The following is a 27,768-nucleotide window of genomic DNA, read 5'->3' as shown; positions in this document are numbered from 1 at the left end:
TCTGGCCACACTCCAGACAGTGCCTTCTCTGCTAGCCAGGGTCCTGGAGTGAGGGTGCATACCCCTCTCTTCTGATGGAGTGAGAAATTAACCCTTGCTGTCTAGTAAGGTTATCTGTCATAGCAGCACATTCTAACCCATCCTGACAAGGATTCCAGCAGAGGGGTAGGGAGCCCTGAGCTTCCTAAAGCCTCCCATCTCCTTTTACCTCAAGGAGAAAGTAAGCCTGGCACTGTAGATCTAAACTTCTGAGAAAAATGAAGAAAGCTTTGACTAGCTGGAGAGAAATAAGTAAAGCTATAGTATAGGCATTTGGGGAGGGCGGAGGGAGTCTGAAGGGAAGAAAAGAGGAACATGTAGAGACACCAAGCATGGACTTGATTCTTTGGAAATATTCTCACAAGAAATCTTCAGAAGACTTTTTCAGGATGGATATTATTATCCAGGAAATAGGCCCAGAGAAGTGGGGGACATCTGCCGTGGGTCTGCAGCCGGCAAGTGGTGGGGCAAGGGAATGAAGACCGTGTAATCTTTGCCCTCATAGCACCCCACTCTGAGATGCTAGAAGACAGTTTAAAAGGACTGCGACACAGTGCCACAGAACAGCATTCCCAGCCCCCTCTGTTGTTTTTGGTGACACCTCTGGGTAGGGAGGTTCACTTCAGCTTGGCTGGCACCCTGAAGGGCTGCTGAGATGCATGGGTGTGCTCCAGAAGCCTGGGCTTGAGATCGTATCTCTGTTCATGGAGGCTGTGGTTTCCAACCTGGCCCTGCTCTGTGCTGTATTCTGGTGGGGAAATGCTTGGTCCACCATCCTATAGCAATTGATGTGTTCACATTCGACCTTGCTGGAAAAGGCAGGCTTCCCTTTTTGAATCATGAGCGCTTCAATGCTGGCAATAGGCACTCAATGGAAATTGGCTAAACCAACGAATGCAACTGAGTGAAAATTTTGGGGGAGGAGGTGTTTGTCAAGTATGTTTGATTAATACTGTTCATATTATTAATATTAAAGAATAGTAACCACTATTAACATTTGTTTGGGAGTGCACAATGAACCAGTCTTGTCAGATACCTAATTTTAGCAGAGTTGCATAAATAGCCTGTGAGATGAATGCATAATCCCCATGTCACAGAGGAGGAAAGGAGGGAACAGAGAGAGATAGGGAACAGCCTGGGGTCACACAGTTAAGTGATGGTCCCACTAGGTTAAGTATCTTAATCTGAATCCCATTCTCTTTCCCATGAGATCACTTCTGAGGTGGCTTCATGAAAAATCAGGCTGAGCGGACGTAAGTTTAATATTTCATGCACAGGTGAACAGCTTTGCTTTCTTTTTTTATAACAGAGTAATTTAATCAGTCTCAACTTCAGAGTGTTTTAGAGATCTACAGGCTTTGCCTAATGCGATCTTCTTTTTCCTTTTTAATGTGTGTGTTATGCTGAAGCACCATCAAAGGAAACTTAAAAAAACGAGGAAAGTGCCACAAATACACCCACCTTACCGTGCCCACTTCTACTCTGATTCTGATGAATGCTGTCTGGATGTACACACTGTCTAGAGAGGTTCAACCCAGCACAGTCTATCAGTCCTCCCTGGGGTTGTCAAGGCTCCATCTTAGGAAGTTACTCTTTCACTCTTTGTCCTGACTTGCTTTTTTTCAGATAAGGGTGGTCCAAAGAGCACAGTGTCTCCCCTAGTGTTATTAAGCTGAGACAACAAACCTGGGTTTGAACACCACAAAGTCAAAACACATTCAGGCAGCCCCTGATTTTTTAAAGGTCATGTTATGCCACTTTGCTTTTAGGAAAGACCTACATTAGAACCCATTTGCATGAACTAAAGGAAATCCAAAGAGGATTTTCATTTTTATTACAAAAGACGAAAAGCAAAAAGTGTTCCATGTTGGTTTTGCTTTCCTAGAGGCACAGCACCCCAGCAGTGAGTGTGGACCCACCAAGCTCCTTCCCAGGGCTTTCTACAGGCTGTGTAATTATCATATCATTCCTTTTTTTTTTAAATTAACCATTAATGTTATTTTAGGTTTTATGTGTTATTTAGTATGATCTGGGAAGTTATTTTTCAAGTCTGGGAATGTTCAAAAATTTTCCATCTAAATTACTGGTAAGTGCTTCTTTGCTTTACACCACTTTAGCTTATGGGGAGGGCTTTGCGGAAATTCTCCACTACCAGATAGTGAGGGGCACTTGTATGCCCCTGCTGAGCAGACAAACTTGAGTTTTGAAATCTCATGCTCTCTCATGCCAGCTGTGTGTCCTTGGCCAGACACTTGCCCATCAGGTCTAATTTACCTGCAGAATGAGCACTGCCTGCTGGGGGACTGTGTAAAAAAGTGCTGAACATAAACTCTCCAGAGACATACTAGGTGATAAACAAGAAACCCCCCTCTTTGTACTCTGTCCTAAGGTATACATTATTCTGAGAGTTACTTGGGAGTAACTTTTAATAGTTTGTGAGACAGTTTATTTTTTTATTAAGTATATATAACATAAAATTTATCATTGTAACTATTATAAAGTGTACAAATAAGTGGCATTGAGTACATTCACACTGTTGTACAACTATTGCTTCTAACCATCTCCAGAACCTCTTTACCAAACTAAAACTCTATGTTCATTAAACACTTAACTCCATTTCCCTTCCTTAGTCCTTGACACCTACTATTCAACTTTCTAGCTGTAGAAATCTATACTAGGCACTGCCTATAAATGGAATCTTACAATCTTTGTTTCTCTGCGACTATGTTATTTCACTTAGCACAAGGTCCTCAGGATTCACTCCTTGTTGTATGTGTCAGAATTTTCTTCCTTTTCAGGGCCAAATAATATTCCACTGTGAGGCTGTATTTCAAGATTGACAAAACTCAAGCTATCCAAGTGTCCCCAGTGACCAGGGCTGAGGTGTCCAACAGAATTTTCTGCAAAGGTGGAAATCCATATTTCCATTGTTCCACATGGTAGTTAAAAGCTACTGGGCACTTAAAATGGGGCTCTGTGCCTGCAGAATGGAACTTTTAATTTTATTTAATTCTAATTAATTTAAATCTAAATTTAAGTAGTATCATGTGACTAATGACCACCATGTGGGACAAGGCAAGGCTGAATTAGAGAAATCACCCTCCTTTTTTCAGTCTCTTCCTGATCTTCCTATCAATGGTAACTGCGGTCCATAAGATCACTGTTTGCAAGGATTGGAGGAAAAAAGCCTTTTGATCTTAGTGTATCTGAGTTCATTGGCCACGACTACTTTTATGAGAGAACTATCATACTTGGCATCCACAGACAATAATCTGGACACCCCATAGGGACCCCTGACCCAGAGGCAGGCCGAGAAAGTCCAGTCTCTGGGAGATGTTATCTTTGGAAACTAGAAATCATCCACCACCCTTTCCCCCAGATAATAAAAGGAAGTGGAGCTGGGCTGAGGAGGACTGAAACCCAGGAAGCAAGTGAGTCAGCTGCGGAGTGGGCAGGAAGGGAGAGGGAGCCACGTCAAGCTGCCACATCACAAGCATGCAGGGGAAGGAGAGAACACTCCATCAGCAATTTTCAAGACATCAGCTTGTGGTCGAGGAAAAGCAGACACGCTGTCCAAGGAAAACACTGAGGAGAAGCACACGTGGTTCGTGTTAGTGGCAGACTAGACTTGGAGGGGTTTACTCTCTTAGTATCACACAAGTATCTAAGCCGCATCCGAGAAGAGCAGGAGCAGGAAGTAGAGAGGGCCATGGTGTATCGGTCATAGCAGCAGACCGACAGGAAGCCACACCATGCCTGGGCCACTCAGAGGCCACCATCTCTCTCCCATCTGCATCCTTCTGTCCATCCTTACTGCCACTCCCCAGTCCAGGTCTGCATCAGCTATCAGGCTGCACCCCTTTCCACTCCACCACCTCCTGAATGAATCAATGAACAAATGAATGAAAAAAAAAAAGTGGTGAACTGGCTGGGTCAGCCATTGTCTAGGAGAGAGGAAATTCTGTTCCAGGCAGCAGCACTGGACTTGGATTTGGTGCAACCGACCAACAAATCTTGCTGCTTTCTATTTTAGAAATAGAGACTTGTTATGTGGAAAATGGCAACTACCACCATGTATTTTCTCAGCTACACACCATTGACACGACTACAGCTACAGCATTTCAAAGCAAATGGGAAAAAATGTTGCATTAACCCTGGGGGAGGCTTGCCATAATTTCAGAAGATGTCTGGGGAAAATGGGGAAAAGAGAGTGTCTAAGGGACCCAGCAAAGGTGGTATTTGGATAAATAGGGTTGGTGGTACTCTGGGCTAGATGCTGGCTCCAGGATCTTGCTGGACAAGGCTGCCTTGGGAGTGAGAACTCATTAGTTCTGCCCCCCTCCACACACATAATTGTCCCCCAAAAAAGAGGGGAGAAGATACTCCCTTCCCTTGGGTATCTCGGGTAAAGTGTGGGGTCTTTTGGGCAGACTGTTGCTTATTAATGCACTCGGGGCTGTCAAACCCTCAGAAGGGGGACAGGTCAGTAGTGTCTCAATCGAAAAATGGAAATGGCTTTTTCCTGTACAACCTGGGATAGCCGCTCCTGACTCCAGATCTCAGTTCCCTTCCCCATGGAGAAACAAAGGCACAGAAAACTCCCAGCATTCCTTCAGCTCTGTGATTGTACCTCGGAAGCAACTCCAACTCAGCCACAACTCCATGAGAATCCCCATGCCTGCGAGCAGCCCAGGGTCCCTAGAGCACAGTGTCCCAGCCTACACAATAGCTTCTCCTGAGAGCTGCTTGCTGGGCGGACTGACCCCGTTGGCTTCATGCCCTGCACCATCAGAAATCTGCAAGACACTCAGCTAAATAAAGGTGCTACTCCTCAGGTCTCTGCACTTTTGCACCCATGGTTTCCCCTATGTGTTATGTTCTTCATCCAGTTGGTGGGTGAGCACCTTATTCATTGTGAACAAATGTCATAATGTCACCTCCTCAAAGTCACCTCCTCCAGGAAGCAAGCCCTGCCTGACTTGGATAAATATCTGCTGGCTTAACCATGCCTTCTGTGAGGGAAGCCTTGTGGCCTCCAGGACACAATGAACCAGTGGGGAAACTGAAGGGGCAGGTCACATGGCACAGCATAAAGGGGGCCCCTCCCACATCTGAGGACTGTAGATGAAGGGCTCCAGCCCTCTGCAGGAGAGACTGCCCACCTCTCATAGGGAGGAGCCAATGGGCTTTCGAAGCTTGGCTGCAGGCAGACCTCTGGGAGGCAAACCTCTCTTTGAAGAGACAGATGTGAAGGCAATCGGGTATCAAAGAGGCAGAGGTGGGGCACAGATTTCAGACTCAATTACAGGTGAGTGCGAATCCCAGTCACACTACTTTCTGGGCACATGACTGCCTCTCTGGGCCTCAGCCTCCCCCTCTGTGAAATGGAAACAATATTGACTTTGTGCTTGTGAGGACTAAATGAGAAGGCACATAAAACAGGCACCTGTTGCATTTCAATAAATGGCCACCGATATTGTTACTACATGGCTCAACCAAACCACATTTCCTCTGGGCTCTGCCCTCACTCTATGGCCAGTGTGGTCATCTCCATTGCCCGGTTCAGATGTCAGCTCCCTCTGCCAGTCTGATGAACTCTCAAGCCTAGATCCAGGCTATTGCAGAAAGGGAGGCTCAGAGAGGGTGAGTGGCCTGTCCAAGGTCACACAGCTGGTAAGGCAGGGGTCTGGGACCTGATAGCAGGCCTTCCCATGCTATTCCCAGGATCCTGTTGCCTATACCCGCATGTGAACAAGATAGTGGCCAGATGTCAACTAGTCTTGTCTGACATGACTTTTAGGGTCCATGTCTTAGTTTTGCAAAGACAAGAGTTAGGAAACTACACTAGAACCACATTGCAGGATGAACTGTCATAGAGAAGATCTTCTCTCTGGAGACATCAAATTTCTTCCCACAAAGGAGCCTGAGGGATGTGCCTTTCTTTTGTCCCAGGCAGCCTCTGACTATAGACTATTTCTCCTATTAGAATGTCCTGCCCCCACCAGAGTGGACACTTACTGTCTTCTGTCATCTGAAGCAGGTCCTGCCTCTTCTTTGGTAGCAGTTCTCTGATTTCTCTTGTTGATCCACATGTTGGATCCACATGCACTGGTGTGACAAGGATTCTACCCCATCCTTGGGCTGGCCCTTAACAGCCCGACCATTGACCCCCAAATAAACAAGAGACTTTTGGAGTGTCCTCTTTTCCCCTGAAATCACTGAGCTGACTTGTTGGCGACAGCTTGGAGATGTGGTCACCACTGTCGCAGACACCACCCTGCCTGGAAGTGGAGAAAGACAGGTCCTTGTAGACATGTTGGCCTCTTGATCCAGCCATACCTGAGCCAATGCCCTTAGTCTTCTCAGTAACATTTAGCTAATTTATGTTCTTTTTAAATAATTCATCTTGACTGGATTTCTGTCATCTGCAACTATAGCAGTTCTGACTAAAACAAGATCTCACAGCCAGTTAGTGGCAGGATTTGGATCAAAGCCCAGGATCTTAACCACTCTATTAAACTGGCATCATCCCCTGTTCTAGTCTTTATGCCAATTTCTAGCAGCAACCCACGCCCATCAATAATACCAACAGGTGGTATTTGCTCAGGGTTCGACAGCCCAGAAACTGCTCTCACACACATCGTCACTTAAAAGGAAATTGCGATACACATCACATAGCACAAAATACACCCCTTAAAAAGTATATGATTCAGCGGGGTTTTAAATATATGCAACCATGACCACTATGGAATTTCGAAACTTCATCTTCACCCCCAAGAGACACCTAGTAACCACGAGCAGTCTCTCTCACTTCCCCTGACCCCAGCTACTAGCAACAACTAATCTGTTTTTTATCTCTGTGGCTTTGCCTCTTCTGGTCAAATTATCACTTTTAACTCCATGGGAACCTATGAAGTAGCCACTAGAGGGAGGAGCTTTGGGCAGCGGAGTGGCCTAGGTCATAGAATCTGCGAAATGGCTTCAAATTAAAGTTTTGACACTTCCAAGCTGTGTAACTTTGGGTAAATGACTTCACTTTTCTGAGCCTGGGTTTCTACATCTGCATGATTTGATAAGCTTGATGAGGATTACATGAGTCACTGCAAAATGCTTAGCAGTCAGTGCTCCAGAAATGTCAGCTGTTCCTTGATCATCAGTTCATGGTACTGATGATGATGAGCAGGCACAGAGGGGTTAAGGCATGTGCCCAAGGCCACACAGCACAGATGGCTGGGCCCCAAGTCTCCTGACTGAGTCCTCTGCATTTTCCATTACGCCACACTGGCTGAGCTGTTTCTCCACGAAAGCTCGGCCCTCCCCATACTTTTTGAGCCAAGTTACTTCTGAAAACACACACACACACACACACACACACAAAAAAAAAAAACCCAAGGCTACTTGCCAGACAGGAGGGAGGGGAGGGTGGAACCATGAAATCATCTAACTTTAGGGTGTGCGGGCCCCACAGGGTTGGCCTCCTTGTTTGTTCCTTGGGAACAGCTGACTTTGGTGGGTGGGGGTCTAGCCCTAGTCTCTTCCAGCTTCCTCTGCTGAAGAATGGGGGTGGGGGTGGAGAAGGCTGTTTCCGGGATGAGAGGGACCCTCTGGAATTCCACGACTTTCCCACTCCAGCCGCCCATCTGGGACTCTTTAAAGTCGGCTGAAACCTTGCTTTCAGAAGATTTTGTTATGGACGGGCGTCTGAGGCAGCTCTTTATGTTATAGCAAACTCCCAATTATTACCAATTATGCTGAGCAGGAGGAAAAGCTCACTTTTAAGTTATGTTAGAAACACAAAAGTTAAATCAGAACTGGAGGATGAAGGGAGTATGGGTTTTGTCCAGGGAATCTTGTGATCCAAATCTGGTACAAGCACTCCAGATGATGTCACCTTGGCAAGTCCCATCTGAGAGTGGGGGAGCAGGTGACAGCTAATGTGTTGACTGACTGAGACACGTCTCATTGACCAGTCACAAGAGAGACAAAGGAAAAGTGCTTTTCTTTTTCGTAAGTGCACAAGGAAACTCAGGCTCAGAAACAGAGGGAACAGCAAGCTGAGTCCTGAAAAGACCAAGCTGAGATTTGAACCCAAGCCAATTCAACCTCAGAAGCCAAGGTCTTCAACTCTGAGTTCTGCTGAGATAGGGGATGCCATAACCTGGTCAAGCTGCTCACACACTACCTGGTCCATGTGCTTCAGAATGACAGCAAGTGACCTTTCCTTATGAGCTTCTAGGGCATCTTCCCCACGCCCCTTCTCAAGGAACCTAGTCCTCCACATGCTGCTGGCCTCTGGCTAAGGCAGACAGATTCTGACCCAGGGTCCTTGGATGATTCTCTCTCCTGGAATCTGGAGCCGGTGCTCAACCTCCAGCTTGTTGACTATGGTGAAAGACACTTTACCTTTGAGGGCTGAAGGTGCTGCTGGGGATCCTTTGGGAGACAAGGATGAATGACAAGCTTTCTCCAGGGCTGGTCAGGAGAGACCGGCAGAAAAAAGAGCAAGCGAGACAGGAGAGCCATGGGCACCATATCATATGCCAAGGGAGCTGCCAAGTCCCTGGAGGGTCATTCTGTTGCTGGGTCCAGCCACTGTGAGGCTGCCTGCATTTCCCTTCTCTAGTCCATGGTGCACACCATAAATGCATCCCCATTCCTCTCTGCCAGCCTCAGCTAGTTTAGTGGGTGTTTGCTCCATGGATGGTACTATCCCCAGGAAGCAACCATGTCTGGTTGCTCTCTGCTCTCCTGTGGATGTATCAGGCAGGCCAGAGGCCTCTGAAAGCAAAATGCAGGTAGTCTTCCCTACATAGACCCTAGACCCTTGGTGCTTGAAAAGTCAGTCTAGCAAGTTGCCAAATATTTGCAATGTTCATCCTCTGAACCGAAGTCCTGCCGTATGGATCTGTGTGAGTCGCCTGGGCATCTGGGTCTGTGGGTGAGGGTCTCGGGCATTCTCACACAGGGCTGTGCTCATGGCATTCAGAAGAGGTGGGCAGTATTACTGTCACCTCCCGTCTATCCCAGGCCTCAGCCTGCTCCTGGCCCTCCTGTTTGTTCCTGTTAAGTCCTTTCTGGATGGTATCTTAACTTCTTTAACATACAACCTCTTTGCGTACTTACTTTCAGGACATGTTTGCTGCACACCAGAAGAAAAATATAATGTTATGATATTGTTTGATTTTGTTGCATACTAGACACAAACCGCCACTAAGGGGTTCAGTACATTTGAAAAATTAGGTAACTCATGTCAACTTCTTTCCATTAGGCAATGATTCCTGGAAGTTTGTTATGTAGGCGTTAGAGATTATTTTAGTGATACTGGGGAAATGGGTTAAGCTCAAATCATTACCTCCCCCTACCCTTAAAATAAAGGAATACAGGCTCTGCAAATTCTGTTTGGCATTTTTAGGAACTGATTAGGTCTGTGTAAATCAAGGATGTCTGTGGCTAAAATCAGCCAATCTTCAGACAAAATCTGTGAGGCCAACAGATGAATGGTGTGGGAGGATGGAATGGTGCTGGATGGTATGGGGGACCAGATGGTGTGGAGGGCAGGGCTATCATCTGTCCCAGCAACGCCTACCACTTTACATCTGTCATAGCTGTTCTGACTGCAGGGGCAGAGCAGGGACCCAGATAAGCCCATCACATTCCACGATTCTATCGACTGGCGAGGGAGAAGTCTATGAAACACAACACTATGTTTGCTGGGACCTCTGGGAAGTGACAAGAAACTCTTGTTGAGAGTGAGCCCAGACAGGACCTAAGGATAAAGCCAACACCATGGGAACAGGAATGCAGAACAAGAAGCTAGGCAAGGTGACACTGTGAAAACTCTGGATCAAGCTGTGCCTGAAGCCCACAAGGTTCCTTTTCCTAGAATATTCAGTTACACCAGCCTTTCCCACCACCATACCCATTTACTTAAGTCAGTCTGAGTTGGTTTTCTATCACCTGTCACTGAAGTGTCCTAGCTGGTATGCAGAGGAAGGATGAAGCCTTGTATTGGCGTGAGAGGTGACATGAGTCCCTCACCACAAGGCAGGGAGGACTCACAGGTTCAGAAAACTCTCATCTCCTATTGAGAGCCATGTTTTCTAAAGAGTTTGGTCACATCATGAGGCACTGTGCCTTCTCATATGGACATACTTGCTTTGAGTTGTTTGCTTTTGGTGACATTGAGATGAAGCTGACCCATCTTTTACCCTAGTGGACATGGGCTTACACCGGGCTGTGCCTTCTCCCTGGTACTCATGGTGATCATTCATTCATGCATTCATTCATCAAACATTGACTGGTCACATGCCATGTGAGGGGGAAACAGACAGACAGACAATCTCAATACAGGGTCAGGACAGAGGGGTGAACTAACTATAAGGGTACAGAAAAGGAGGCCCTAACTGTCTGGGGAAAGAGTCAGGCTAGGTTTCCCAGAGGATAAGCATTCTAAAGGGTAGAGGAGTTACCTACGCCAACGAGTGTGTTAGGAGGGACAGAGTGTGTTCTAGGTGAGTCACAGCAAAGGCCCTAGCAGGAGGCAGCGTGGGGCCTTCAGGGCATGCCATGCACTTCAGGAGCCTGACAAGGAGAGGAGGCCAGGTGAGCAAGAGAGGTGAATGTGTCTGCAGAATAGAACATCCACTTGAGATCTGACCATACAAACTGAACTCACCAGCAAACACAATTATGGTTCACAACACAAGTTCAAATCTGTACTCCAAAGACAGAAACGATTTCCAGGTTACCCTCCAATCTGGAGCAGTCACAAGTAGCTTTTTTTAATTTGAAAAATCCCAAATACCGAAGCATAAAATCAACAAAGCACATTACATCTTTCCCCAAAGCAACAGACATATATATTTTTAAAATATGGAATGCTCCACAAATTTGCATGTCATCCATGTGCTCATCTTCTTTAACTTGTTCCAATTTTAGATTATGTGTTGCTCAAGTGAGCTCATGATGTCATTTTGAAGTCTAGGAAATAGAACACCAAGTGTCCACTGTGGGTGGGGTCTGGACTCTGAAGCAGGAATGGAGTGTAAGTCCAATTCACAGTCCTGCCCACCCTGCAGAGCTCACTGGAGACCCCAAGTCCTTACCTGGAGGTCAAAGAACTTGCTGTAGCGCCGGTAAATGGCCTCGGTGGCGCCGCTGGACCACGTGACTCGGATGATGTAGACCTGCAGGAGGGAAGAAGAAATGGGATTAACACCACAGGGGCCTTTCCAGGAGAGAGTGAGGATCCGGATGAGGCTAAAGACGACAGCTACTTTATTAACCACAGGGCCACCTTTGTAACCTTTGTCACAAGTCACAGTCCACACAGAAAATAATACATTGATGACAACTGGGCAAACCTCAGTGGCAGCAGGAGGGCAGAGGCCCCTGGCAGGGGACTCAGGTGGTCCTGGACTTGACCAAAGGCTAAGGGATCAGCATACTTATAACCCATTCTTGGCTTGCACAGTTTATCTGTTGTTAGAGGGTAGTATGACAGTTAAAAAATATACAGTTGACCTTTGAACAGCATAGGTTTGAGCTGTGGGATCCACTTCTATGCAGAGAGACACCACAGAGAGGAAAGAACAGAAGATGATGGAATGCAGATGGAAGGTGCCCTTGAACGCCAAGCTATGTAGTTAGAAATGGCATCTCCACATCCAAGGTGGGTTTTATGTCAAAGGAAAAAGGCAGAGAGGAAGGAAATTGGGTTCTAGTGCCAAGAAGCTCTAGACGTAAGCAATTTCTTACTTCTTGGGGCCTTGGTTTTCTTATCTGTAAAATGGGTCATCGAGCCTGCTGACCCCACTCCTTGTGGTAATTCACGAGGCTAAGTTCTGAGTTCCTTGCCTGGCTGGTTCAAGAAATCTTAGTGCCTTGTACTCTGATTCCTCCATGTGTATGCACCCCTCTCATAAGAACATGCTATTCTAACTCTGGGGATCTGGGCATCTGGGCCCACTCTTCTCCCTTGTCTACGTCTCAGAGCCAAGGCATCCTTTAGGACGGAGAATCAGCTATCATCCCAGAAAGATGATTTTTTTCCAACAAAGAGCTGGGTTGCCAAAGTCACCCAAAGACTTACTGATTTTATTTTATTTTTTTAAAGATTTATTTATTTATTTGTACAAGCACTGGGTACAGTCAGAAGTGCGGGAGGGTGAGAATTCACCAGAGCCAGAGTGGGGAACAGAACAGGCAGACTGATGAAATACACTGCTGAGGAGAGCAGTGGGCACGGCAGGCGAGGTCTGTCACGCCATGTGAGACCCTCGCTGGAGGCCAGGGATGGAACTGGTGCTGCAGAGGCTGCAGGCAGCTTCCCAGCACTCAACCGCTGCGCCACCAGGGGAGGCCCAAGACTCATTGATTATATTTTGAAAAAACTTCAATTCTGCTTCATCAAGACTCTAGCATGTTCTATGTGATCAAGTTATCCCACTTCTGGGTATCCACTGGAAGAATACAAAAACACTAATTCCAAGAGATATCTGCACCCCCATGTTCACTGCAGCATTATTCACAATAGCTGTTGTTTCCAACAAGCACTGGAAACAACCTTAGTGCTCACCAATGCATGCATGAATGGAGAGAGGTGTCGTACAGATATACAAGGGGGCGGTACTGGTATAAAAAAACAGATGAAATCCTAACATTTGCAACAACGTAGGGGGGACCTAGAGGTACTGTGCTATGTGAAATAAGTCAGGTGGAGAAAGACAAACACTGCATGTTTTCATTTAAATATGGTACATGAAGAAAGAAAACAATCAAACTAAATAAACCAAAAATAAGTGTTTAGATTATAAGACCAAATTAGTGGTCATCGGATGGGAAGGGGGCAGAGGGGTAGGTAAGTTGGGTAAAAGCGATGAGCTATATGAAGGACAGAACTGAATCTTTAGGGGTAAACTTATAGTAGTATAGACAGATGTTGATTTATAATGATGCACAACTGACACTTACTGTTATAATGCAATGTGGCTTCAATTAAAAAAAAAGATTCCAGAGTCTCCCTGGTGGTGCAAGGGGTTAAAACACAACCTATGAAGCCATCCGCAGCCACTGCAGCACGAGTTCGATCTCTGGCCAGGGAGCAACCTACATGGCGCAGCAGACCTCTCCTGACTTGCCCACTGCTCCTCTCAGCAGTGTATTTCAGTCAGTCTGCCTGTTCTGTTCCCCACTCTGTCTCCGGTGAATCCTCTCACCCCCCACTCCTCTGGCCTGTACCACAGTTCTTGTATGCATAAATAAATACATCCTTTAAAAAAGAAAAGATTCCAAAGTGGAGATTTTGAATAGCTCCCATTCATTTTCATTTGGTCTATAGCACTTAGTAAGTACAAATGTGCCAGGCCCTCTGCCTGGTACTGGGGTACACTGGGGAGCAACACAGATGCAGACTCTCCATTTGGAGAGCAAGAAGACAGGCCACAAACCAGCAAATAGGTATATAATTATCAAATGACAGTGAAAGCTAATAGTCCCGAAGTCTGCTATGATAGTGCTTGCGGTGGGGAGCTGTTGGACACTTTACGGTGGCCTTGGAAGGGGAGGCATATCTGAGAAAGCAACTTTTGAACTGAGACCTAAAGACTGAAGAGTTGGCCATGAGAAGAGCTGAGGAAAGGGGCCCAGGCAGAGCAGAACAAGGAAGGGCAATGCTCACGTCTGAGGAACAGGAGAGCATTTTGACAGGACAGAGCTGGGGGAGGAAGGGATAAGGCCATGAGAGACCAGCAAATGCATGACAAAGGCCGCAGGCCACAAAGAGGAATGTTCTACTCTATTACAGAGCTTTAAGGGCAATACGGCGTGCCATGTGCTCCAACCTATGATTTTAAAAATATCCACATGTATTCCTCTGGCTGTTGTGTAGAAGACAGTTTGAAGATGGACAGAACACCAGTAAGGGGCCTTTCTGTCACTGAAAGCATTAGACAACTCAGCCAATCCAATGGCCATACCTCCCAGATCTGTAAACCTTGACCCAGAACCTACCAGATCCCGGTCACCGAAGGAGGGGTGTTATATAAGCAAAGTTTGAATGACTATCTGTCAATGACAATGCCAAAATGGATGAAAACACAAAGGGGGGGGGGAAGAAGAAAAATCACCAAGATTTTATTTTATCCTAAAACCAACAAAAAGCATATTTCCATAAATGGAAACAAAATTCTGCTTACCCAATTCATTCTTGAGCTCTTGTTTATAGTTTTTAAAGTTCTGTATGTACGGTACAAAGGACTCCATAGCCGGCCTAATTGGTTTATTGGAATCAACCTCTGAACACAATTTGATGTCTGCATTTTTAGGCACAGATTTAACTTTTTAATGAGAATTGTCCCAAGGCAGGGCTTTGGCATTGCCCAGGGTTTGAGGCTGGCGCACTGGGTTCTAATGCCAGCTCAGCTGCTGGGTGAGACTCATGAGGCACCAATCTCTCTGGCAGCGGTGCTTTCTCTCTAAAACAGGGGCATGCCCAATGCCTGGCACTCATGGGCAGGACAAAGTTTCACTTTCCTCTTAGAGTAGCTGTCCCCATAGTCCTGTCTGGTTCCACCTCCTTTCCCCTTATTTTGGTAGCAACACTCAATTCCCTTGGAAGATCATCCCACTTGCCCTTTGTGATAGGGAGTGGCATGTGTCCCATGCCTGGCTGACCAGCAAAGTGTCTGTCCCTGGACATAAGGAGGGGTCAGCAACAGGCACATGACCCCAAGCCAGGCCCATGAGACTCAATTCTGGGACTTCCACTGTGAAGGCTAGCAGGGAGAACTCTCCACCAAGAGTTATGATGTGGTATGCCCTGTCCCACAAAGGCAAGCAGAGATAAGAGGGACAGAGGAGCTGAGTCCTGCGGCATCACTGCCACACCTGGACATTTCAGTGACACAAGCCCAAAGCTCCCCTTTGATGTTTAAGTTGGTGTGAGTTAGTTTCTGTGGCAAGCACATCAGACCATAAACATCATCAGACCTGGACTTTAGGTCACATCCCCCACTCACATAATACCCAGTAGCTTGGCGTCAAGGAAGTCAAAACAGACTTCTTCACAGCAGCATTATTCACAAGAGCCAAGAAATGAAAATAGCCCTCATGTCCACAGATGGACAGAGGGCTAAGTGACATGTGGCATATCCATGCATGGAACATTATTCAGCCCATACAACAATTAATCTGGAGGACATGATACTAAGGGAAAGAAGCCGATCCAAGAGGACAAAATCTCTGTAATCCCACCTCTGTGACGTGCGTAGAGCAGTCAGAATCAGAGACAGAAAGAAGGATGTTAGTTGCCATGATCTGGGGGAAGGGTGAGATGGGGGCTTATTATTTAATGGGTACAGAATTTCAGTTTTAGAAGGTGAAAAGGGTCCCAGAGAGGAATGGTGGTGGTGGGCGCCCACAGACTGAGTGGGAAGCTGCTGAGGGGCACACTGCGAAATAGTCAAAATTTTATGTATATTTTACCCCAATTAAAAAAAATAAATTTTGGGAATGAAAATTTTTCCTGTAAAGATTTATATACTTCATGTCATGTTCCCTGGAAATGACACTCCCTCCATAGTACAGCCCTCAAACCATGTGCTACATGAGAAAAAAATTCTCAAACTCAACAGTAAGAAAATAAGCAACCCCAACACAAGAGGGACAAAAGACTTGCACAGACACCTCATCTGAGAGGACATACATGTGAGCAAACAAGTGAGGAGATATCCCACCAACTAGCCAATTAGGGAAAGGCAAATTAAAACCACCATGAGATAGGACCACACATCCATTAGAATGGTAAGATAAAACATGCTGACAATAACAAGTGCTGACAAAAATGTGGGGCCACCGACTGGTGGCAGCAAGATGGCAGGTCACCCTGGAAAGATCCTTGAAGTATGCTAGACTAGAGTGTAGAAGTTATAACTGAAACCAGGTGATCAAACTTAGTAACAGAGATAATTACTGCATGGCCCCGAAGTGAATTAATATGAGGCATATAAATTCTTTTATCAAATATCATCACCAAAATGTTTATTAACTTGAATCTCAAGTCTCTTACCCAAGTTCCAATTTATAGCAGGTAAGAAGAAGTAGGGGAATAAGCTAACTGATAGCATAAGGAAACAATCAGACAAATGTGGGTTCTTCTACAAGTCTAATAGGGCATAATTCAAATGCAGCTTCCTACGGGAAGCCCTCCCTGACTTCTCCCTCTCTACTAGCATTAACTTGGGTCTTCCAAATATATTTATCTGTCCTTGGCACCAACCACAAAGTCAGTTACACTTTGCTGCATTGCCTAAGTGTCTGCTTTCCACAAGGTTCTAAGTTTTGTGAGCACAGGAACCATGTTCATCTTTCTCAGCACCTAGAATAATGGTTTATGCTTCCAAATAAACAAGGAAGAACTCAAAGATAGGGAAGCCTGTCCTAGGCAGGCCTGAGGTTTGTGGGAAGGGACCCTGGCTGTGCCTGATATCTGCTCCTGTCCTGCTTCACCACAATCCCGCCCCTCAACCCCCTAGCAGGGAGTCTCTGAGAGCAGCTGGGACGCCTTCCTCTGGGAATGAGGAATCACACACACCACACTGATGTTTGAGGGCTGAGGAGGGTTTCCTCCTGCTCCCCAACATGAATGGGAATTAGCCACCATCAAAGTCCCTTCTTGCACAACCTCAGCAGCAGGGCCTGTGTGATTTATAAGTTCCAGATTCCCCAAGCCCAGGTTTCCCACTGGGGCTCAGGGTCATCAGGGCCTGAAGTCCCGTGTTTCTTCACTTCCCCTAAGTCACGAGGAGATGAGCTGCTAGAGGGGAGGGTTGTGGTAGGGCTGAGCCATGCCAGGGTGCTCGGGGTAGCAGGGATAGGCAGTTGGGCCTTGTTCTCTCCCAAATCCCCATGAGCATGGAGGGCCTGAGTGCAGTAACAGACATCACACAGTTTCCCAGTGCAGAGCGAGGACTCTGACCCAGTTACCTCTAATCCAGATGGTGTTTCTGCATCAGGATATCATGCCCCCACCCAGCAGCTGGGCCACAGCTGGATATGGCCTAGTAGGGAGATGCCTGTTCCTTTTTTCTAAATGTTCCTGAGTGCCTGCCAGGAGGATGCAGAGTTCAGGGATTCAGAAGCCTTGGGTTCACCCTCTGTGTCCTCTCAATTAGCTCTGTGTCTTGGGAAGTAGCTTAACACATCTCTGACTCAGTTTCCTCTTCCATGAAAAATGGGGATAGTGATGTATCCATTCACTTCAGCATTGGGGTGAGAATTAAAAAGAGCAGGCACACAGCGTGCCCAGCACGGCATGTGGCTGGGGCTAAGTGTTCCGTGAAGTCAGTATGATCACTGCCATCATTGCATGCTGAGGAAGGCCTCATCCCTGCTCGCTGCCACTGCATGACTCCCTCCCTCCACAGCCTACCTATCCGCCTACAGGGGGCCTGTGCCCCCATGGTCCTGAGACACAGGTTTCCAAGTTACTGGATGAGTCCAGACTCCGTTCCCTTCCCAGGGGTGTCTGTGGAGAAGCCCTGACACCACCCCCCCCCACACACTCCCGGGCCTCAGTCTGAACTGACGGGAGCCAGGTGTCAGGCCCAAATGCCAAATGCTACACACCATAAGCCTGCCTTGGCTATTTTCTTTTCTGCTTAGGGTTGAGGACAGTCCCAGGGAGGCCAGGTTGGTCCCAGTTGGCTAGGAGCTGTCACAGAGAGGACGAAGAACCCTATCTGCTCAGGGTGGCATTTAATGTCTTTCAGTCTGGCCCACAGGGGCCCCTATCCCCTGACGACCACCCTGTCCTAGGGTCTGCAGAAACAACTTTTCTTAAATTCAGACTGTTTTCAGAAGGTAGAAAAGAAATTAAAAACCCTCCAGCAGATGCGGAGAGTCTATCTATGGATCCCCGCTTGAAAAGTACCACCTGACCTTCCTGTCCATGTCCATGGATGAACTGGTCCTGGGTCAATTCTGACCCAGGCCCAGCCTATCATGTTCTCACAGGAATTTGTAACCAGGCTTGAGCACATGGACTCCACCCCAGCCACCTCCACATACTGGTACAGACACTGGTCTGCAGAGAGGGATAAATGAAGGAGAGACAGGGAGCTCTCAGTTCCTATTTCCAGGACTGTTAGCCCACCCAAGGCACCTGGGACACATGACTGGGGCCTGGGCTTTTCAGTTAATTCCCTTTTGGTATGAAAGCAATGCAAAGGTGTTTACGCAATGCAAAGAATTCTATGATCTACAGGGGAAAGTTCAGGCATTCACTTATATTAAAAGTATAGGCTAAAACAATGTTATCTCAAGCTCAAAAAAAGCTCCACCTGCTGCATATAAATGTACGTGTGCATGTAAATATGATGCATGGCAGTTACATTCTACAAAGTCACCTTGAGCACTAATTAAGAGTTTTGTTTTGTTTTTAAGATTTATTTATGCAGAGAAGAACTGGGGTGTTCTCTTGTGGGGCGGGGGGAGGAGGGTAAAAGGATTCATCAGAGACAGAGTAGGAAGCAGAACAGGTGGATCTACTGAAAAACACTGCTAAGGGGAGCAGTAGGTGAGTCAGGAGAGGTCTGCTGCGCTACGTGGGTAGCTCCCTGGCCGGGGATCAAACTCAGGCTGCAGTGGTGATAGCTTGATAGCACTGAGACTTTAACTCCTGTGCCATTAGGGAGGCCCTGATGAAGTGAGTTAACCATGGCTCCTTGGGGAAGCAGGAGGGCAGGGTCCTGACAGCCTCTGGTTGCCTGGTTGTGTTTGTTTAAAGATGCTTTACTGAATATACACTGTTGATTCATGGCCATGGTGCTGTAACTTGGGCCTCAGTGAAGCTTAGCTAACACATGTATTTTCTCAGTAAGGACATCCCAACCCTTCCTGTGCTTGGGAATGCTGGGCAGTGCTTCAGCACTATGCTAGGGGTCCACTTTCAACAGCAAAATTACCAACAAAAAAGGGGGGAAAGTGACACTAAACAGACCATGAAAAAGACACTTGTTTAGTGAACCAATGTGTTGGGAGTGATAAAATTTTTTTGCGATTATGCACATACCCATGTCTGCAAATGAGCATGAAAGCACTGTGGGTATTGATTTATTGGGTTACAAGTAAGTTTTTGTAAGCTGGAAAACCTGCAAATACAGAATAGCAAATACAGAACCACAAACGATGAGGAATGACTGTTCTGTACATACATATGTGCCTATTGTATATAAACCACTAACACACACACAGGGGTTGCTCTAGGTTTGAAGAAATATATAGCACTTAAATAATTCTGTTCTTGAAGTTTCCTGGTATTTTCCAGATTTTCTACAGTGTGTTTTCTTTTATGATCAGAAAAAAAAAAATGCCACTTTCCCAGAAAAGGCAAAAAAGGTGTCTGTGGAGCATGTTTTTGTCTTGAACCCGCAGCCAGCACCTTCTCTGGATACTCTGGCTCCATCCTAGCCACTCCTCTGGAACATCCTTCGAAATCATGGAGCCCCTACTCCGTATGGGTGGAGCACACAGCCCAGCACTCCGGCCCTGGGGGTGTGAGGGAGCCTGGGCCTTAGCCCTGATCTAGTGAGGCCTATCTTTGTCTCTTTGAACCTCTGTATTCTCTGAAAATTGAGGATAAGAATGTTTATACTTCCTACCTCTTGGGCTATCATAAAGATCTTATCATATATTTTTAAAGCCCCAGAAACGGAATTTACTTTGATTAGAGTCTCTGGTTATGACTGCGAGTTGAGGGAGAACGTTCACTGAATGCTCCCTTCCCCCTCACCTCCCTTGGCAGGTCCGACCCAGACCAGTGGGGCAGCCTTATCCCTGCAGCCCCACTGGCCCAGACTTCTGCCCTTGGAAAGGCCCCAAAACTCCATCGATACCCCTCCCCAGGGCAGGATGATATGAAACAGCTGCCGCGCTGCCTCGGGAGCCCTGTGATCACATATGCTTTCATCATATGAACTTGAAAATATGAGAAGGTGTTTTTGTCCCGTGAATAAAGTCTCTGAGGCACAGGGGAATGTCCTCCAATCCCACTTTGCTTTGCAAATCTATTTAGTGGGATTTTAGGGTTGACAAAGAACCTGACTAGAATCCCCACTGGTATTAATTAGAAGGGGTGGGGCTGATGGCACTGGTCACGTGAGACAAAGTGCTTACAGTCTGCTCCGGGTTGCAGGGGCCAGGTTTGATTTTGGGGGAGGGATGGGTGAGGTGGGGGTGGGGGTAGGGTCTGGTCCCAGGGCTTTTCAAAGTGATCATCTTTCTTGGATTGCCATTTCTCAAGGCATGCAGGAGCTGAGGTACAGATATGGGTTTAGGTGATTTGGGGACTCAGCACAAACTGCAGGGACTCCCACTGCCAGTAGCTAGTCTCTGCTATTCTCTTCCCATGTTGACTGGCTGAAAAAGGAGGCAGGAAGGGTCCATAACACCCCTCCAAGGCTGCGAGTCTCCCTTCTAAAAGGGACCCAGGACCTCACAGCAGGCCGCACTAGCCAAGAACTTAACACATTGATTTTCTTTTTCCTTTGTGTTTAATTTCTTTCTGTTTTTAGTAAGTGCTACTGGTTTTCTATTTATGGCAGACAACTAAAGTTTCCCTTTAAAAATTAATTTAAGCAAAAGAGTAAATTTAAAGAATAACCCTGAATTAAGAAAAAAAACATATATGTAGTGGGCATAAGTATGTATCTCTCCAGCACAAATAGAAAATACATAGTATGGGGACTGTGTATTATCACAAACATGGTGGTGTGCAGAGGACGATTGGCAATGAGGGCAAGTACTGTTTTAGTGGAACTCCTAGCAGTGGGGTGGAAGAGCCTGAGCTGTTTCCCTTTAGAGATTGTGAAAAAGGGGCATCAGCAGGCCAGAGCTCCAAGATCCATTAGCCATGTCTGCCAGGGCACTGGGCCTGGGAGCCTGTGTGCCACTGACTTGGCACGCTGGATCTTGATTACCCCTCCACTTTACAAATGGGGATGTGGAGGGGTCCAGAGGTGTAGGATTTGCTTAGTGTCACACTCCTATTTACACTCTGAGCTGTTAACTCTGCCAATTCCATGACAGTGTCCAAATTTCCTTGTAAGTTTCATATCCCTCTGGGCCTCTTGCACAATGACTTATCCAGAGAACTATAATTCTGGGTCTCTTAGAAGTGATTAAGCCAGCAGTGAACTTGGCTTGCAAGAAGCGCCAGGCTCCTGATGAGGTGGGTGGGTCTCTGGGCTCTCCACCCAGGTTTCTGCAGCCACTTTTAGCTTTTCTATATATGGTAGAGGGTGTAATCAAATCATCAGACCATATGGGTCCGCTCTGCCACAAGGCAACTGTCAGTGGAGACATTAGATGGGGCCTGGGCTCCGCCACGCCCTACAGTCCTCCTTCACCTGCTTCAGGCAGCAGCAGGGGGTTCCAAGACTTTAAAATATCCCCAGACCATTATAGTTGGGGTTTAAGGTCAGAGAGGCGAAGGGACTTGCCAAAGTCACATAGTGAGTAGGGAGGAGAGCTGGAACCAAACCCAGGGCTCCTCTTGGGAGGTGATGAGGATGGATGCAGGGGTTCCAGGTATGAGAAACAGCAGAGCCCATTTTATTTTATTTATTTTTAATTTTTTTAAAGAATTATTCCTTGATTGGGGCCTCCCTGGTGGCGCAAGGAGCTAAGCACTGTACTATGAAGCAATCTGAAGCCTCTGCAGCACGAGTTCGATTCCTGGCCCACCAGGAAGCAACCCACATGGCGCAGCAGACCTCTCCTGTCTCGTCCGCTGCTCCCCTCAGCAGTGTATTTCAGTCAGTCTGCCTGTTCTGTTCCCCACTCTGTCTCTGGTGAATCCTCTCATCCCCAGCATCTTTGGCCTGTGCCCCAGCTCTTGTATGCATAAATAAATAAATCTTTAAAAAAATAAGAATTATTCCTTTATTGTAAGATTTTTATTTATTTATGCATACAAGAACTGGGGTGTAGGCCAGAGGTGTGTGTGTGGGGGGTAAGGGGATTCACCAGAGACAGAGTAGGGAGCAGAACAGGCAGATCTACTGAAATACACTACCGAGGTGGGCAGCAGGAGAGACAGGAGAGGTCTGCTGTACCATGTGGGTTACCTCCCTGGCCGGGGATCGAACTCACGCTGATTTGCTTTTGCCGTGGGAAGGCTTTCATACAGATGGGCCTTCACGGTGGTAGAGCTGAGACTTAACCCTTAGGCCACCAGAGAGGCCCAGCAGAGCCTATTTTGGAAAGAGGGAAGACAAACTGTCTTATAGGTAGCATACTGAGGGGGCTAAAGCTTTTGTTCACAGGCCACACAGATAGTGCAGGGTAACTAAAGCTGTTCTGCTCTGTAGCCAAGGTAAACTTAAATGCAAATGTGGGGCCTCCCAGATGGTGCAAGGGGTTAAGATGCAACCTATGAAGCTGTTCGCAGCCACTGCAGCAGGAGTTCTATCCCGGCCAGGGAGCAACCCACGTGGTGGCCAGGGAGCAACCTACATGGCGCAGCAAACCTCTCCTGACTTGCCCGCTGCTCCCCTCAGCAGTGTACTTCAGTCAGTCTGCCTGTTCTGTTCCCCACTCTGTCTCTGGTGAATCCTGTCACCCTCCACACCACTGGCCTGTACCCCAGCTCTTATATGCATAGATAAATCATTTTAAAAAATTAAATAAATGCAAATGTGCCTTCAGGCCCGAAATCAAGCACAGCGTTAGGCTCAAGGTCCAGATGAACCCATTTTCTGTAGGGAAGGCTCCCAGGAATATGTCTCAGGGTGCCCAAGGAGTCTATGGACCCTGGGTGAAGAAATCAACTTTAAAAGGGGCGTAGTTCCCCTTCTGCATCTGGGTTGGGGTTCCAGGCTGGAGGATCCTGGGAATAGCCTGGTTATGGCCAGCTACGTTCCAGATCCACTCCTCTGGCAATATAATGCCCCACAATAAGGCCCAAGGTGGATGAGCACAGCCTGCAGGGGGACAGAATTGGGAGGGAGGGAAAGAGAGAAGGAAGGAGGGGAGAGGGAGAGAGCGAGGAGAGCAGAGGCAGCTGGACAGGCTCCAGGGCTTAACTAATGGCAAACATGATTCTGCTGCTCCCCATGGAGACCACGAGTTCCCTTTGGTTCCAATCTGTCGGCTCTAACCAGCTGTCTGCCCAACATCTGGTCTATGTAGGTCAGCGCTCCCAACCTCTTTTTGGAATTGCAACACCCCACAGTTTGATTTCCCCAAACCTCCAAACATTGCAAGTGCTGAAGAGCGCAAATTTGGCTTTTTCAGGAAAATACATGAAGCTTATTCCTAGAGAAAGGCTGTCAGGTGTTCCACTGCCTGGCAGAAGTATGAGGGACTCTTGGGACCTCACATTGAGGCAGGACCAAAGTGAGGTGAGGGAGCAGGATAAAACCAGTGGCCATGGTGGGGACCAGTAGGTGCTGGCCCCGCGCCAGGCACTTTAGGACCATTGTGTGCCATCCTCACTAAACTCCACCAGGGAGGGGGGTGCCAACCCTGAGGTCATGCAGCTGTGAAGTGGGCAAGGTCGGTCAATCCCAACCCTTTCTGCTGGCTCCTCAAGGCCAGACTCGGCTCTCTTGGCTCCAGGCCAGAGCTTTCCTGTCCCAAGTCAGCGTCAGGAATCACTAAGTTCAGGCGCCAGAGCAAGTGACACACACTGTGGGGTGGCAGGCTGCCAATTCTTTTTTTCCCTTCAATCTTTTCAATTAAGTGAATGCTTGGAATGAGGCCCAAACACAAGTGCTTGTGGTGTTAGTGGCAGATAAGATGCTCTGGTTTAGGGCTGTGTTCTGACCACTCCTTGTCCACAGGGGCACGAAGTGAATGCTGGGGGAGGGATGGTGTGGGGGGATGGGTGAGGGTCTCTGCCTGTATTTGTGTGCTGGTGGGAGGGGGAGGTGAGGGGGGCTTGACTGTGGGTGAGAGGAGAGGCCTCCCAAAGTGAAAATTGGATCATGTCTTACTTCTCTGCTTTAAACACTTCATGCATTCATTCATTCATTCATTCATTCGTTCGTTCGTTCGTTCAGCAAATACAGACAGAAGCCTACTGTGTAACAGGCTGCCTTCCAAGAGCTAGGGAAGTCCATGACTGAGAAAGACAGAAGCCTCTGACAATAAAGACACATCATGGGGTTTAGGTCTTCAATCTCTCTCCTCCTTCAGCTCCCACCTGGTCAGGCTCCCTCCTGCCTCCTAGCCCCTGCACATGCCATTGCCTCTGATGGGAATGTCTTCTCTCCCTTAGCCTGATAAGCAACTCTTCATTTCTCAGGTGTCAGCTTAGAGGCTGCCTCCTCTCAGAAGTCTTTCTGGGGACCTCAGATTTGGGTCTGGTCCCCATTCTCTGGTTCCCACAGCTCTTAGGGCCACCCTCTCTTCTCAGCATCTGTTACGGTGGGTATGTTGGTCTGTCTGAGTGACTGAGTGACTGTCAACCCCACACCCTTGGAAGTCCTTCAAGGGGCAAGGCCAGGACTACCTGGTTTACTACAGGCCTTCCAGTACTGGGGGACAGTGTCTTGGTTCTCAGGGAAAGTCTGGTCGAAGACAAGCAGGCAGAAAGATAGGCAAACAAAAAGACAGGACCACACGAAGATCAAGGTGTCCTCACCCGAGGCTCTCTGTGAGTAACAAAGCTCTTGAAAGGGGTTGAATGAATAGCTCAGCTACCAAGGGGTTCAGAAATAGAGCTGCCTTTGTTACACAGAACACAGGTGCGCCCCACCCAGAAGAGAGGTCCACGTGTCCCCCCAAAGCTTCTCTGAACAGGCCGAATAGAAAATGAGCATACCACAGGAGCCAGCCAACTCCGTCCCACTGCACTGAAGAGACAGGCCTGCCCCAGGGGATTCTTGGCAGTGATGGAATTGCTGTGCCCTGTCTTTGACAGTGGCTACAGGAACCCACAGGATGTGAAAACTCATATGATGCAATACCAAAAAAGGGAATTTTTCTGCATACATGTAAATGAAAAATAACAATCACTCTTTAGTGCCATTAAAACAACAACAACAAAATACCACCAGGCACTGGCTTAGGAGACCTGGGCATGGCTCCAAGTGTAAAGCAGCTGCGTGACTTTGCCAGCCACCTCACAGCCCCACCTGCATCTCCTCATCTGTAAAATGGAGAGAATAATACTCTACTTGATAAGGTGGGCTGAGCTAGCCATGAGAGGCACTTGGCACACAGACTAACTAGAGCTAGCCTGCAGCCCAATCCCCAGAGAGTGCGCTACAGAGAGCATTGTTACAGGAATGGATGGCTGGTTACAAAAAGCAGGAATGTGAGCTTTCTGGAGTTTTTCCATTGTCCTGGATTTCTCTTTACAAACCTCTAAAACCTTAGGCCCTGGTCATCTGTGTTAAATCCATTATGCGAATGGTATTTCAGGTTGTGTTATAATTGCAACCTCCACTGATTATTCAATACTGTAACCAGCAAAGAATTTGCTTATTTTTATACTTACATCCTCTAAAATCTGGTGCTCTAGTCAGTAAAATGATACAATAAGAAAATGAAACACGGCTGCCATTACAGAGATGATACCCAGGGGGTCACACCAAGCCTGTCTCCCAGGCCTGCTCACATCTTTCGAGGTTAAGTTGTGTTCAAAGCTGGGGCGCTGACTCTTGGGCACCATCTTTGCCTCAATGTGGAGTCTGATCCAGTTAGGATAGCAGAGCCATTGCAGGCTAGCTAGAAAACCCCCTCTGTCCCTGCCTGAGACAGGGAGCTGGTAGACATGCCCACTGGTCTGGGGATGCAGCTCCAACCTGGGCTACTGGCTGCCAACACCATCCTCATGCACATCTGGCGCGTAGCGGCACAGGGAACTTTCCAATGGCAAGCGGAGGTGCTGGCAGCTGGAGTCCAGACTTAAGCTGAAACCAACCTGAAGGCTGGCTTTCTAGGAAAACCTCCAGGGCAGGCACTTAGGTGGAGATTTCCAAGGCTTCCAGACCTGAAAGGAGTCCAGACAATGCAAGAAGAGGAGCTGGGCAAAAAGATTTCAAGTCAGGGGTCTCTCCTGTGCTGACAGGGCTGCCAACAAGCACATCTACTATGTGCAAGGTGTACAGGCAGGAGGGGGAAAACTAAAAAGAACCAAAATGGGTACATGTATTGGGCTGATAACGCACCATGACAACACAGTCATGCACTGCTTTATGACATTATGGTCAGTGATGAAGCACATGGTCCCAACAGGCTGTGCTGTCTAGGCCCGGTATGTGGGAGGCTATCCTATCGAGGTTTGTTCAATTACACTCTGTGAGGTTTGCATTATGACAAAATGGCCTAATGACACATTTCTCAGAACGTATCCCTGTTGTAAAGTGACACACAGTTGTACTTCATTTATGTTGTGTCATGGGATCTGGAGATGCAGAAGGGTAACTGGCTTACCAAAGGTCACAGAGCCAGCATGTGACACAGCAGAATCTGAACTGAGGTTCTATGACATGGCAGGAAAAGTCCAGGATATGTGGGTCTGATGGGTCTTGGGTCACATCTCAAGTACCTGGCACACAGTGGGTGCTCACGAGCCATCTAAGAAGCACTTAATAGCTGCTGGGGGAGCACTGAGAGGATGATGACTGATTCTGCCAGTGGAGCTTGGAGAAGCTTTCAAATGGAAACCACACTGTTCCTGATCTTGAGGGACGAGGAAGAGTTCTCCAGCTGGGGGCCAGCACCTGATGGGCACTTGCTAAATCTTAGCAATCCATTACACAGCAGAGAAAAGTGATTTTCAGAGGTCAGGACACTTGTCCAAAGCCACACAGCTGGTTAGGGAGGTGTCAGGGTCTGGTGGGAGAGGGGAGAGTCAAGGGGCGACTAAACCAGGGCCTCCCTGGTGGCGCAGGGGGTTGAGAGCCACGCTATATGGCAGTCTGAAGCCTCTGCAGCATGAGTTCGGTCCCCGGCCTGCCAGAGAGCAACCCACATGGCGTGGTGAAACTCTTCTGTCTCATCTGCTGTTCCCCTCAGTGTATTTCAGTCAGTCTGTCTGTTCTGCTCCTCACTCTGTCTCTGGTGAATCCTCTCACCCCCTGCATCTCTGGCCTTGTATGCATAAATAAATAAATCTTTAAAAAAAAAAAGAAAGAGACCACTAAACCAATATGTGTGTGCCATGGTGGGGAGGATCAGCTTCAAAGCTGGGTGCCCTGGTGAGGTGACAGGCAGGACTACCCAGAAAGAGATTAATGAAATTGGACTAAGATACTCCCTAGCCCACATGCTCCTCCTAATCCAGCCTCATCTCTGTGTGGCACTGGGCTTGAGGACATGAAAGAGGGAAAAAGAACCAGACAAGAACTGGAGAGAGAAAGCTCTCAGGTCATGGGCACCTATTCAGGGTGTCATGAGTGGGGCACAGATTCCTGCAGCTAAAGGAGGGGGTTCTGTGGGTTCCAAACTTTGTACAACCAAGGAGTCCCTGTTCCTGCATGAAATCATCCATTTTTTTTGTTTGTTTGTTTTTTTAAAAGTCACTATTTATTTATTTATTTATTTTATTTATAGAAGAACCGGGATACAGTCAGAAGCGTGGGAGGATGAGAGAATTCACCAGAGCCAGAGTGGGGAACAGAACAGGCAGACTGACAAAATACACTGCTGAGGGGAGCAGTGGGCACAGCAGGAGAGGTCTGTGAGCCATGTGGGACCCTCGCCGGCGGCCGGGGATCGAAC

General features: G+C 47.5%; 1 protein-coding gene across 2 annotated transcripts in view; it reads right to left on the bottom strand.

The window, feature by feature from the left end:
* SH3PXD2B (SH3 and PX domains 2B) overlaps positions 1-27,768 on the bottom strand; it is a gene marked incomplete at both ends in the record, with an annotated part of 107,530 nt that overhangs the window by 66,201 nt on the left and 13,561 nt on the right. For both annotated transcript variants that reach the window (XM_084244127.1, XM_084244126.1), the window contains one exon: positions 11,145-11,225. In XM_084244127.1, coding sequence (XP_084100253.1) covers positions 11,145-11,225 — 81 coding nt within the window. The remainder of the gene's footprint in view (positions 1-11,144; positions 11,226-27,768) is intronic.

Source organism: Talpa europaea, assembly GCF_964194135.1.
Source record: "Talpa europaea genome assembly, chromosome: 9".
In the NCBI taxonomy this organism is placed as follows: domain Eukaryota; kingdom Metazoa; phylum Chordata; class Mammalia; order Eulipotyphla; family Talpidae; genus Talpa; species Talpa europaea.
This window is presented reverse-complemented; position numbering and strand designations above follow the sequence as displayed.